The following is a 13,497-nucleotide window of genomic DNA, read 5'->3' as shown; positions in this document are numbered from 1 at the left end:
AAATCTGGAGTGAGGCCACTGTCTCGAGTTGGGTCCTGTGTAATCTGAGACAATCCCATGGCCATGAACTCCTGAGCCACTTCTGAGGCCCATCCCAGGGAAGGCAGATTGAAGTCCCCCAAAACCATAAGCCTGGGGAACTCCACCACCAACCCTGAGACAGCCTCCAGCAGCTCAGGCAGGGAGGTTGCTATGCAGCAGGGAGGCTGGTACTATAGCAACACTCCCAAATGCTCTTGGGAGCCCAACTTGAAGAACAGGGTCTCACAGCTGGCCACTTGTGGAGCATGGCCCCTGACGGCCACTAGTGTCCTAACAGCCAGGAACCACACTGAGACAAGGAATAAGACTCTAGTGTTTATTTACTGCTACATAACAGAGAATCCTAACAAACTGAAGAAGCATGGGAAAACCCAGACATATAAACCCCAAAGGCTAAGGCGGGCCCGATCTGTGTCTCTTTGAATGGCCACCTAATTTCTCAGTACTACGCATGCGCTTTACAGCCTGGATGGGAGCCCCCTGCTCGCCATCCTCACTCATGACAACTAGGGATTCTTGGATGACAACAGCCAACCCTCCTCCTCTACCCTGAGGTCTCGGCTGGTGCCATACTCAAAACACAGCCGGGCATATCTCCGAAAGAGCAACCCCTCCTTCCAGGCCCAGCCAGGTCTCGGTAATACACTCCAGGTCTGCCCCCTCCTCGATGATCAAATCACATATGAGGGAGGCCTTGTTGTTGACTGACAGTTACAAAGCAGCAGCCAAAAGTCAGGGCTGCCACGAGTCTGCTGTCCGGGACCTGGGTTTTAGCACGGAGGGCCGGAACACGCCACAGGTAACAAACACCGGGGGCATCTTCCTCCCCCGCCCTCTGGCTCCCGTCATATCGTCCCCTGCCCATCATCACCTCAATGGCCAGGCCCGCCCTATAACCCCCAGAGTCTCGAAATCCAGTAGCCCCCATTCCTGGACCTCCGAAATCACTAGTTAAAAATAGGGATCCCTCCATTCATTCGCGCAACCACAACCCCACTCAATCAATCACAAGGTGATGGAGGTCCCCCCCCCCCCCCAGTGCACCAGCTCCTGCTCTTGGCACTGACTGACTCACTCACTGTGTCCCCCCTTGACTTCTCTCACTGGTCGGCAAGGTTGATTTTTTAAAACATGATTTTTAAAAAATGGTTTGCATCAAATATGTAACTCTGCAGAATTATAAGATTATGTAGTTTGAATAATAAATCTGTGTGCATACAAACCCATCCACCCCCATCCACACATATAAAGATTATCCAGAGGCTATGCATTTTCACTCTGTGAGCTGCAAACAGTTTCCACTTGAACTGGGGCAATTATTTCCTTCATCCGCTATAGTTCCATGCTATTCTGAAGATTCACCTGACTTTTAAAAAAGCCTTTTTTGGGGTGGGGAATGAGAAAAGGTTTGAAGAGGTTCTTGTGCTAGTAATCCTCAGTTTACATAGTCTTTATATCCAACCCTGTATCTTCTGCATACCTTTAAATTGGATAAAAGATGCAGCCAAGAATACCATGGGAGTTACTCCTGATATAAGATCTTTCTTCCCCTCAGCAAGACCGTTGTTCCTGTTGGTTTCAGAAATAAAAGAAAATGGCTAAAATACATTTCTGGCACTTTTTTATAGCCTTAATTAAAGGAAAACAATATAATGAAAGGGCCAGAGTTGCAGTGGCATCTACAGAGGATTTACCAATGTTCCATGGTGGTTAGGAAGGCATGGTATTACTTATTTATAAGCTATTTACCGATGAAGAGATTGCAGATTGTCATTCAGGCTGGCAAGATATTTAAATCAGTTAACCATTCCTAAAGTCAAAAGCATGCTAATATTAGCATGTTTCAGTGCCCTCCCAACAGCTGTTCTCAAGGGCAAATATTAAAAAGTTCCTTATGAGCTAAGATTGTACCCTTGGGAAAAAGGACCCACTGAATCTGTTATCTTGCACCTTTTATAAGTGTCTGTTTCATAGCTCCCTGTTCGGTGAAGTTCCCAGACAGTTCTGATTGATTTCAGGTCCAGCTACTCCCATCAGACCAGAATGACTCAATTTCCCTGAATGTGTCAAAATTTTGTTATACATTGTTTTGACAGTTTCAATTATCTAGTTAGAAGTTTATGTTTGTTTTTCATTTTACTTGAAATAGAACCTGTTTAATTACCTGGTTAACTTGTAGAATTCTGGTCAATTATTGTAATAAAGAATTAACTAACTAATTAAATAACTTCAAAGTCAGAACAGGAAGAGAGCAGATAGCCTAAAAACACTTGTAATCCAGAAACTACAGATAAGTTATAGAGCCAATTCCATGTTTTTCAGCATGATAATTTAATTGTACTGTTGAGAAGTCCAGAAATGTCCTTTCATTTAACATTTATGAACATATTTATATTTAATATTTACATGTTGTTGTAAATATTTTGCTGGCTATTTTGAACACTCATTTTGCTCAGAATTATAACATGTTTTAATTTAATTTATAATAAATAAAGTTTCACTATAAAGTAGGTGAAGAGGAAGAAGAGGAAGAAGAAGAGCCAGAAGTACCTGCAGGTCCTCGGCCACGAAGGATATCTGAACTTAATATGAAGGAGAAGATGACACCAATTCCTGAAGGCAGCTCCTTCTTTATTTTCAGCAATACAAACCCGTAAATAACCTTTTAAAGTATATCTCTTGAACTGATTTTTTTTTCAAGTAAAATTATAAGAACACATAACAACTAAAGCTTCTGCTGATGTCATCTAGCACAAGACTGAACAAATAACTAATTTTTCTTTTTTACGTGGAATTTCTTTTCGAATCAAACTCCAGGATTATGAAACATTTGTGTTTTATACTTGCCAAATGGTGCATTGTTCAAAGATGATGCTTTAAATAAAGAATGCTGCAAATTGTGCTTTAATATTATCCAACATATAATAGCTTTCCACAGAACATTTATATGCAGTGTTCTATTATATTTATAGGTTTGCTGAATTATCAGCAGATTAATAAAATAACTGCTTTAAGGATTTTCAGATGAGCATTTAAAAAAAATAAAAATGCCTTTCTTTATATTTTATGAGTAATTAACCTACCAGTTGTAACAGTACTATTCCTTTTCTTGTCTTGTTCTTCAGGATTCGAGTGGGTTGTCATAGATTAATCAATCACCATATTTTTACCAATCTCATTCTTGTCTTCATCATGCTCAGCAGTGCTTCCCTTGCAGCTGAAGACCCTATTCGCAATCATTCTTTTCGAAATAATGTAAGAAAAATAGATTTTACAAACAATCTGCATGTTTGACCTTCTTTAAATGTGCCTTTCAAAATAGACTAGTACATGAGCATCGCAGGAGGTGGCACCATCTAGCTGAATTTAGTTGATCCTGAGAGTTAAGCAGGGTCAGCCCTGGTTAATGTTTGGATGAAGTACTGCTTGATATTTCCAGGAATGTAAGCTGACATTACTTAAATTAATACCCCTTCAGTCTGCCACAGTATGTTAGCACAAATATTATCCAATTTACTCTTACTATAATTTGTGAATTAGCTATGCCTTCTTGCCATTAACTTACCCTGCCACCAGTATAAAATTTCCTGGGAGTATTATGAGCCCAGACCACTTTATAGTTATTTCATCTGTTTCAGTGCTGCCTTTTTGGACCAGCAATTTCAAATGATTCTTCCTCTGTGCATTTACATGTGTGGTGTCTTGAGTTTTAGCCTGGGAATTAATAAAATTTGGGTGATTGGTATCCCACCGATGCCAATAATAGAGAATATCTGTAGCTCAGGGCTGAACTGTGGAGTTCTTGGTGCTTTCTGAGCTTGGTTGCTTGCTTGCAGACGTTTCATTACCCAACTGGGTAACATCGTCAATGAACGTCATCGCACTGACGATGTTACTTAGTTAGGTAATGAAACATCTGCAACAGACAACCAAGCTCAGAGAGCACCAAGAACTCCACATCTCACCATTATGCTCTCTGAAACAACAAGGACCTCTTTTCTGGAAACAAATTGTCTGGTCAGGGAAGATGAGCGCCATCTCAGTGTTTCTAATCCAAACACTGAAGTGGTATATATTGTTTGTGCAATGCAAAGCATCTCAAAACAGAGAGCACCTGCTTCTCATATCCTTGGTATTTTTTAATCAGATGTGGTTCAAATTACATTTAGATTTACTCACACTTCTCTGTTTCATTTCAATGTTTGTTTCAAGTGTCATTACATAAAGGTAGAGGCAAGAAATTTACATGGAATAAAGTTCCTTTTTTCTATATTTGTAGAATAAGTATTTGTGGAATATGTGATATTGAAAGCAGAGTCAACCTCATTAGTTCTTGGACTCTGTACTAGACTGGAAACTCACAAAATATCACAGAAGAATGCAATGGCAAACCACATCTGCCAAGAAAATAACACGTCTATGTATTCAACAGATTTGAATTCAACTTAAGGGAGGCTTTATTTCCTTAAGTGCTTATTTCTCCATTTTGTTAAAATCATCTAATAACTATACAGCCCTGTGACCTGTTGGGTCATCCTTTGAGAGAAGGGTAGTGCAGTCTGATGTAACCATAATGAACATTAAACTTTCCTGAATGGTACTGTTACTGCTTTGCTTTGAAAATTAAAGAAGAAAACATCAGTTTATTAAAGAAGAAAGATGTGTAGCAAGAGAAATATAGCTCCTCTTCGTTTAATGAAGGATGCTTTTGATGACAACATTTCTGGTTGATCTGCCGTCCTTCAAGAGTACGTTAACGTTTTCCTTTGGCCATCACACCAACATCAGCAGAAACATTACGCCATGCGAGTCGTGCGTATTGCCTCGCTCTTTCTCTGTTGAGGTCTTCTTGTCAAAGGGAGGCATTGTCGTGTTTAGCAATTCTTGCAGTAATTGCTGTTTGCCACATATTCTTGAAATAATCTTCCCTTTCTTCCTTCGTCTCTTCTTGTTTCCTCATTCTGTGCCTTTCGTTGTCATTCTGGAGACATGCAGTCCTTTCATCCTCTGTTTCTTCATCTTTTCTGCTGTTTGTTCTTTCTCTCTGATCCTGGAGACATGCATTTTTCTACTGCTTTGTCTCTTCCTCTATCCTCCTCCTGTGCCTGTTCTTGTCATTCTGGAGACGTACATGCCTCCCCTCCTCTGTCTCTCCTTCTCTCGTGTTATTTGTCCTGACTCTTTGATCCTGAAGTCGTGTAGCCCTGGCCTCATCCAATTCTTGTTCTCTCCTCCTCCTCGCTGTTTTCCGATGATGTTTGGTGTCATCTCTTGACCATGACATCCCCCCTCTCTTTCCACGCGGCATAATTAGGCTGACCATGTATTTTTTTTACCCCAATGCTGGATGTTCCCGTCATCATCATAGAAGACTATACAGTATATCATAAATAGAAAAATAACTGTAGTGGCAAACGAACTTCAATAATAAGTCAGTATTTGTCCTAACAGTGAGACACACGCTGAGACGAGGAGTAGGTCTCTAGTGTTTATTACTGCTACATAAACAGAATCCTAACAAACTGAATAAGCGTGGGAAAACCCAGACAGATAAACCCCAAAAGTTAAGGCAGGTCTGATCTGTGTCTCTTTGAATGGCTGCTTAATTCCTCAGTACTATGCATGCGCTTTACAGCCTGGATGGGAGCCCCCTGCTCGCCATCCTTACTCATGACAGTATTTACTTACCTAAACAGATAAACAGAATGACCATGGGCAGGGGGAGTGGGAGCAATTTCCAACTTCCTGCCAGATTCCCCACTGACTTTGCTTGTGGGAAGCTGGCAGGGAGTGTCAGAAATCATGATCACATGACTGCGGGGACACTGGAACAGCAACAACTTTGCAAATAAAACTGGTCTGAACATCCTGGAAATCTCAATTCTGCTGGAGTAATGGGTCCCAGATTTTTACACATTCTTTTAGTTAGTGGATTTTAGGTAACTTGGTTCAAAATTGTTGTGGCACAATGCACCGTTTGGGCTAACTTGAGGTTACAAACAGATAAACAAAATGAAAATTTTAGTAGTGTATAGATAGTTTGGCAATGTCACTTTTTGTATAGTTACTCACTTTCACTTCATGCTGCATACAGATGAGAAGAACTCTCTAGTGCAGTGTTTTTCAACCTTGGCAACTTTAAGATGTGTGGACTTCAACTCCCAGAATTCCCCAGCCAGCCATGCTGGAGTTGAAGTCCACACATGTTAAAGTTGCCAAGGTTCAGAAACACTGCTCTAGTGCCATGATTCCAGAAACTTTCTGACTTTCTTTAAAAAGTCACCATAGTGATACTAGATATGCATACAAAGGAGAAGGGAAAAGAATCCTCAGTGTAGTCAACAATAAAATAATTAAAGTAATTCCACCCATCTGAATTTGTCTAATTTCATTGCAAATAATCGTGAAGACATGTAGTTGTACAAGTTTTGATCCTAGTAGATACAAGTATGTGTCTTCATGATTTTGTGTATGTAAATATGGCTGATCTTTAAAAAAAAGCTAAGTAGGTTTGATTATGGTTGACACTTGGATGTGACACCATCAGGAAATCTAGCGGGGCATAGTAGATTGGGAAGTTGGAAAACATTCCAGAAGAAGACAGTGTTAAACACTTCAGGTTGTACATATGTATATGTGACCAGAATTGTAAATTCTAACACGAGGACTTGTAAATAAATGTCTCATTGTGGCACATTATGCTTTGCAGATACTTGGTTACTTTGACTATGCTTTCACAGCCATCTTTACTGTTGAAATCCTGTTAAAGGTAATTAACTGTTCATTGATCCTTGTTTACTCAAACACAACTTCAGTAATAATGTTCGTAACTTTTTGTTTACCTTCCAGATCCTAGGCTATGCAGATTATGTCTTCACTAGTATGTTTACATTTGAGATCATTTTGAAGGTAACAGGTTTATAAAGAAGCTTTTTGAAAAGGATTTTTTTGTTTCTCACCTACCAAGAAAAGGTGGTCAAAGTGTACTCCACCCTTTCACTGAATAATGAAATATATATGTATATACTGTATATATTAAAAATCTAAGGATCCTTTTTTTTAATGTTTTAATACACTTTTTAAACCTTTGGGTGCATGTAGAAGCTACCTTTTTATCATCGCATCAATCTGACAGTTTATTTTAACCCTTTTGCTATTTTAAGTCTGTCAGAAGAAGGAAAAATACCTCTCTGTGCATGGACTTTCCTCCTCCCTTTTCTGACCTTCTAAACAGAAAGATCTTTCAGAGGAGGAACATATTTTTCATTACTGTTTTCTGAAATAGGTACTCATAGAGCTAAAATGCCGTGATACCTTACTGTGTGCATTTTAAGGCAGTGCATTTTAATTCATACCATATTGTGACTCTAGGCTGTTTACAAGATATGCCCAGTTTAGGACAGGATATGCTTTTTCTTTTCACCTGCTTTTACTTGCAGCCAGTTTTCTCATGTTCTTGCTCTAAATCTACAAAAACTTTTTTTTTACAATTCATTTAGATGAAAGACCAAGAGAGTCAGCGATTTTAAACGTAGTCTGAAAGATTCTGAGTGCAAAATGTTGCATTTTTATTTATACAGAGATGGACTTCTAAACATGGAACTGTTTGAGGAAATGTAGCTCTTTTCTGACATTCACCTGAATGTGTGAGGGCTTGAAAGTGGGTAGAAGATTAGCCAGACTATTTGATCTTGTCCCTGTTATGCCCCTCACTGCATTCAGATGGGAAACTCCGGTTCCCTTAACCACACATACAGTACAGTACTTGGTGTGATCTGGGACCCTGCTTCATTAGAGTCCAAGATCATGCAGAGATCATGCAGTGATCTCCTCTATCTCTTGATCCCAATCCAGTTGGCATGTTTCTCCAGGGCACTGAGAATACTTAATATGGGAGGAACATCAAAATAAAGGGTTGGTACTGAGTAAAAATGAAAATTTGGAGCAGCCTTCTTCACCTAGTAATGCCTGCTATATATATAGAATCGAAGCTTCCATGGTAATGAACCAAAACTGGAATGATACTTAAAATATATCCAGAGGGCTTTAGGTTGGTTTAGGCTGCTTTAGCATAACAGCGTTCTTCCATATTTTAGTACAGAGATGTACAAGCTTTTTGCAGCCAAAGACCACAGTTAGCCTTTGAGGTGCATCTCTGCAAAACGTGGATAGGACCAAGAGGAAAAAATGAATTTGCTTTATTAATTAAAGTTATGATATGACTATTTGTAATATATTTTCAGTTTTCTTCCTTATTAAACACAAGTTGTGTAACTCTGTTCTAAGAATGCTGTGCTATGTAAAAGCCTAACACTAGAATGTTGGCAAAGACATTTACGTAAGCATGAAAGCTACTGATAGTGAACCATGATTGTTTTTGAGATATGGTTAAAAAAACCTATATATTTTCGTTATTTAGTGATGTACTGATATTTGAAAATGATGTGACTTAGTATTGAATCAAAACTTTTAATCTTAACAGAGGGAGCCCCTTTTTCTTTGCATTCTGATTGCTATAAAAAGCAACATTCATCCTCTGCAGAAATCTTGTAAATAGCCTATAAATGATTCAAACTGAGAAGCAAAGAGTAAACAGTGCCTATTATGTTTTCAGCTGACAGTGTTTGGAGCCTTCCTTCATAAAGGGTCTTTCTGCCGGAATTACTTTAACTTGCTAGACTTGTTGGTAGTAGGTGTTTCTCTTGTGTCATTTGGCATTCAGTAAGTATTGCTTTTTTTTTCTTTACTGTATTCATTTATGACTTGAATATAAGCAGTACTATAAACAGAAATGGTCATATTTTGTGGGCTTAGCATCCTACATCAGCCTTGGTGACCAACTGATTGGATTCCCGTTCTTTGAATTTTGAGAAAAAAATGCCATAGGTATTTTGCTATACTTAGAGTTCTATTTCAATAACTTACAAATTCTTTGAATCTAGAGGAATCCAATTCAGATTTTCTGAGACATGTTTTAGCCTACTCTTCTATAATCAAATCTACATCTTCACTTTCATGCATGGAATTGTATTCATCAACTCCGCTCCCCTTGATCAGACCACCTTGATTAAGTTCTGTTACAGCTTTCCACTTTCTTTTAGTTTCACAAGCAGAAAACATATTTTTCTTTCATATCATTCATTAATTCATGTTCTTTACTATTTACTCCTTTGGCATTTCAAGTCACAATATTCTGTTTGCTGTGATCCTAACTACATGGGCCTGTTTGTTTGTTTGTTTGTTTGTTTATGATTTGAGTTGATTTGATTTGATTTCTATAGCCGTCCATCTCAGCGAGTGACTCTGGGCGGCTTACAACAATAAATGATTGTTGTAATCTATTGATACTAGATCCTAATTTCCACCACCCAGCATGGCTTTAGTTAAGCCAGACTTTGTGATAATTTTTTTTAATAAGCTTGAGAAAGCGTAGACTTGGTAGACTAGGCTATCAGCATTCCTCCATAAGGGTAAGGATAGAACTGATAAGATTGGGCACATTTTGCTGGGATGCCACAAGGGCAACCAGTGCCCCATTTTAACACAAGCATATTCATGGTGTTCTGAGCAGTAAGGATTGGATAAAATAAGCTTGTGTATATTATCTGTCATCATCCTATGCTAACATATGGAATTTAGGCTGTTTAAACCACTGCTGTATAGGTTTTCCTTTTTTATCACATTTGTTCAACTATACTGGATATTGCCTATATCTTATTTCACAATAGTTTGTCATTTAGGGATTTTATTTACTTTAGTATTAACATTTTAGTTATGTTTTATTGTGGAACTCCTTTGAGAGACAAATAAGGAGGATGAATTACAGCTGTAAGAGAACAGCCAAAAATAGTATTAATATTTTTGTGGTTTTTATTATTACTGTAAGTCATCTAGAATATGTAGAGTAAGCAGCATACAAATACATGTATTTATTTATTATTTTATTTTCTATATAAATTGTCAAAATAAATAAGACAACTGCAAAAATTGAAGGTTTTTGTTTTGCTCTATTTGTTTAAGTCTAGAAGAGAAAAACAAATTCTATAGCTATTAAAAACCTGCATGGGACAACTTGTCTGCTGCCATACACCTTAGTTTATTCATTTTACTTATCAGCATTAAACTCATTTAAAAAGTTTATGTTAAGAAGCATTAAGCTTACTGAGGAGTTATCCACCCCAAGAGATCCTTTTGCTTCAGAAGAAAAGAAGGAGAACAAAAAAACACATCAGTATTTATTTTTTCCAGGAAACAAATGAAATTTCAGAATTAATGGGCTGTTGTGTGCATGAATGTTGCTTAACTTTATCACAGTAGTTGAGTAGCATTAAGTCATGTCAAGCTAATGTTTTATTTGTTTTACTTTTCATCTAGATCAAGTGCTATATCAGTTGTGAAGATTCTGAGAGTTTTAAGAGTCTTAAGGCCATTAAGGGCTATTAACAGAGCAAAAGGACTTAAGGTTTCTTTTTTAATTTTCTTTGCAAAACGTATATTCTGTTTATAAACAAAATTACAGTAATTGTCTAAAATGTCAGTTTGCCTTGACAGAGATTACCTTAAGAATGCCTTGGGGGCTTTGAGCTCAAATAAGTTCAGCATTCTGTCTGTATCACTTTGAGATTCATCTTTCTCAGGTGGTTTTAATGATGCCTTTCTCCTTTTTTCCAAATATTTTTAAACCAATGTTAAATACAGTGCTGTATTCCTGGATTTTCTCCTTTGTCTAGATTTCTTCATAACTCTCATTTCTGAATTCCAGTGGTGGTTTGGTTGTACACCCATCATCTCATCCTGGTCCTTGATCTTGGCTTATCTAAAAGGGATGTTAATTTTGAGACTACCCAGGAATGAAAACCTCTCTTTCATCTACTCTAGCAATGAACGTTTGAGGTCCCAATCGTGTTCCTTGGGAATAAGCCTCACTGAGCTCAAATTCAATGGAGCTTATTTTAGACATATTTAATATTGCATGATTAGCTTCTTTATATGCTACTTATGACGGCTTAATAGTGAGACTGACTTTGTGGCATATAAGATGTCTTTTTTTCCTATTGTGGGCCAATTCTGAGTATAAAAATAGTAAGGCATAATTTAAAATGTCAAATTTTAATAAATAGAGTATTTTGTTGATACTCTAAAAATGAAGTGCTAGTTTATTAAACATAGTGATTATACACCAAGTGAAGATTGAACTGATCTCCTTTTCTTTCCTTCCCTACAGCATGTTGTTCAATGTGTCTTTGTCGCCATTCGAACTATTGGTAATATAATGATCGTTACAACTCTACTTCAGTTCATGTTTGCATGTATCGGTGTTCAGCTCTTTAAGGTAAGAACAAGAAAAAAACAATCCAGAGCATAGTAAAACCAAATGATACATAAAATATTGGTCTGGTAAATCATTCTTTGTGAGGCTTGTAGAGGCTGTACAGAGATGCTTGAAAAATTATGAAATAGGAATGGTGCTCTAGATTATATCGCTGTGCTTTTTTTATGTATAGGGAAAATTCTATCGGTGCACAGATGAAGCAAAGCAAAATCCTGTGGACTGCCGGTAAGAACATTTTCTTAATCTGCAGTTTTAGATGGCAATACAGTAACAAAGAAATGGGAAGCTTTTGGCTCTCCAAATGTTGCTAAGAAGCAATATAGTGTAGTTCCTGAGGTGCTGGACTTTGACAGGGAATATACAGCTTCAAGTACCTAGTAGACCACAAAGCTAACTGAATAGTTTGGGTCAGTCACTTTTCCAGATCCATTTACTTGAGAGACCTGTTGATAAAATCAGGAGAGATGTCTTTGTCTGTTCTTGGAAGAAAGCTGGACTATAAATGTAATAGAAATAACTATACCACTAAAGTTGAAAATATTTCAGTGGGTCATAAGATTCCCCATTCCTGCTGTTCATTGAGGCTAAGAATTGTGTTATAGGTGCATTTTAAGAAAGAAAGATAAAAGGAAGTTTAAGATATTTTCGGAGAAACTTGAAGACCTGGCTCTGCCAGCTGGCCTGGGGCGGGGAGGAGAAGAGTCATGCCTGGGGTTGGCTAGTGCCTTGAAGTACCCCTTCCATGTGAAGACGGAATGAGATACAGCCACCTGGACTTTACTCTTATTTATATTATTAACAATATGTAATTTTATAATGTATTTTATATACTTATTGTTTTACTGAATATTTTGTTGTAAACCTTCTAGAGTCCGTCCAGTGGGAGGAGATGGGTGGTGACAAATTTGATAGATAAATAAATAATAAATAAATAAATAAATAAATAAATTTGGCAATTACAATAGTAACTGTTTGCTTTTTTCATCAATAGGGGAATATTTATTGTTTATAAAGATGGAGATGTGGAGAGTCCAATGGTGAGAGAGAGAATATGGCAGAACAGCGATTTCAACTTTGATAATGTCCTTACTGCTATGATGGCTCTTTTTACTGTTTCTACTTTTGAGGGCTGGCCTGCGTAAGTGTATCATTTACAAAATATTTTATTTTATTTTATTTTATTTTATTTTATTTTATTTTATTTTATTTTATTTTATTTTATTTTATTTTATTTTATTTTATTTTATTTTATTTTATTTTATTTTATTTTATTTTATTTTATTTTATTTTATTTTATTTTATTTTATTTTATTTTATTTTATTTTATTTTATTTTATTTTATTTTATTTTATTTTATTTTATTTTATTTTATTTTATTTTATTGACTGGCCTTTTCAGAGGTGACTCTCAGAAATACTATTGCCTTGATGTATAATGAGGATGTACCATTTTATTTTATTTTTATTTTATTTATTTTCTATCCTGCCTTTATTATTGTTACAAATAACTCAAGGCGGGGAACATACCTAATACTCCTTCCTCCTCCTCTTTTCCCCACAACAACAACCCTGTGAGTTGAGCTGGGCTGAGAGAGAGTGACTGGCCCAAGGCCACCCAGCCGGCTTTCATGCCTAAGGTGGGACTAGAACTCTCAGTCTCCTGGTTTCTAGCCCAGCACCTTAACCACTAGACCAGACTGGCTCTTTATAGGTATAATGTGTTACAGAGCTATATAGTTAATGGAGTAGGGAATATGAATAACTTCTAATTTTAAACAGACTGTAAATTTGATGGAAATGTTTATGAGTCCTTCACATTTCCACTGTTGATGCTAGCAGGATAACAGCTCACCTTACAAATAATACCGATCCTCATAATTCTTCCTTGGTTTAGAATAATCTACCAGTAGACCTACTCTAGGTTAAACATTTGCACTCTGTAATGAATTTATTGAAGATTCAAACTATATTCTCATTTTTCTATGTATTCAGCCATTCCCTTTTATCTTGCCCATTTTTTCTCTGTTTCTTCTCCTTACCTTTTCTATGTGCTCATGGAAATCTCTTCCTAAGTTATACATTGGAATCTTGTGTAACTTTTTTTCTAGACTTCTCAGCATAATT

The 13,497-nt window shown here is 37.1% G+C and overlaps 1 protein-coding gene across 1 annotated transcript in view; it reads left to right on the top strand.

The window, feature by feature from the left end:
* Nucleotides 1–13,497, top strand: part of LOC134489977 (voltage-dependent L-type calcium channel subunit alpha-1D) — a 160,956-nt gene that overhangs the window by 71,302 nt on the left and 76,157 nt on the right. The window contains exons 14-21 of the mRNA XM_063292853.1: nt 2,551–2,695; nt 3,168–3,297; nt 6,752–6,811; nt 8,657–8,763; nt 10,417–10,504; nt 11,267–11,374; nt 11,547–11,599; nt 12,366–12,512. Coding sequence (XP_063148923.1) covers nt 2,551–2,695; nt 3,168–3,297; nt 6,752–6,811; nt 8,657–8,763; nt 10,417–10,504; nt 11,267–11,374; nt 11,547–11,599; nt 12,366–12,512 — 838 coding nt within the window. The remainder of the gene's footprint in view (nt 1–2,550; nt 2,696–3,167; nt 3,298–6,751; nt 6,812–8,656; nt 8,764–10,416; nt 10,505–11,266; nt 11,375–11,546; nt 11,600–12,365; nt 12,513–13,497) is intronic.

The sequence above is a fragment of the Candoia aspera genome, chromosome 2 (assembly GCF_035149785.1).
Source record: "Candoia aspera isolate rCanAsp1 chromosome 2, rCanAsp1.hap2, whole genome shotgun sequence".
NCBI classification, from domain to species: domain Eukaryota; kingdom Metazoa; phylum Chordata; class Lepidosauria; order Squamata; family Boidae; genus Candoia; species Candoia aspera.
The sequence above is the reverse complement of the archived record's forward strand: the minus strand, read 5'-3'. Positions and strand labels throughout refer to the sequence as shown.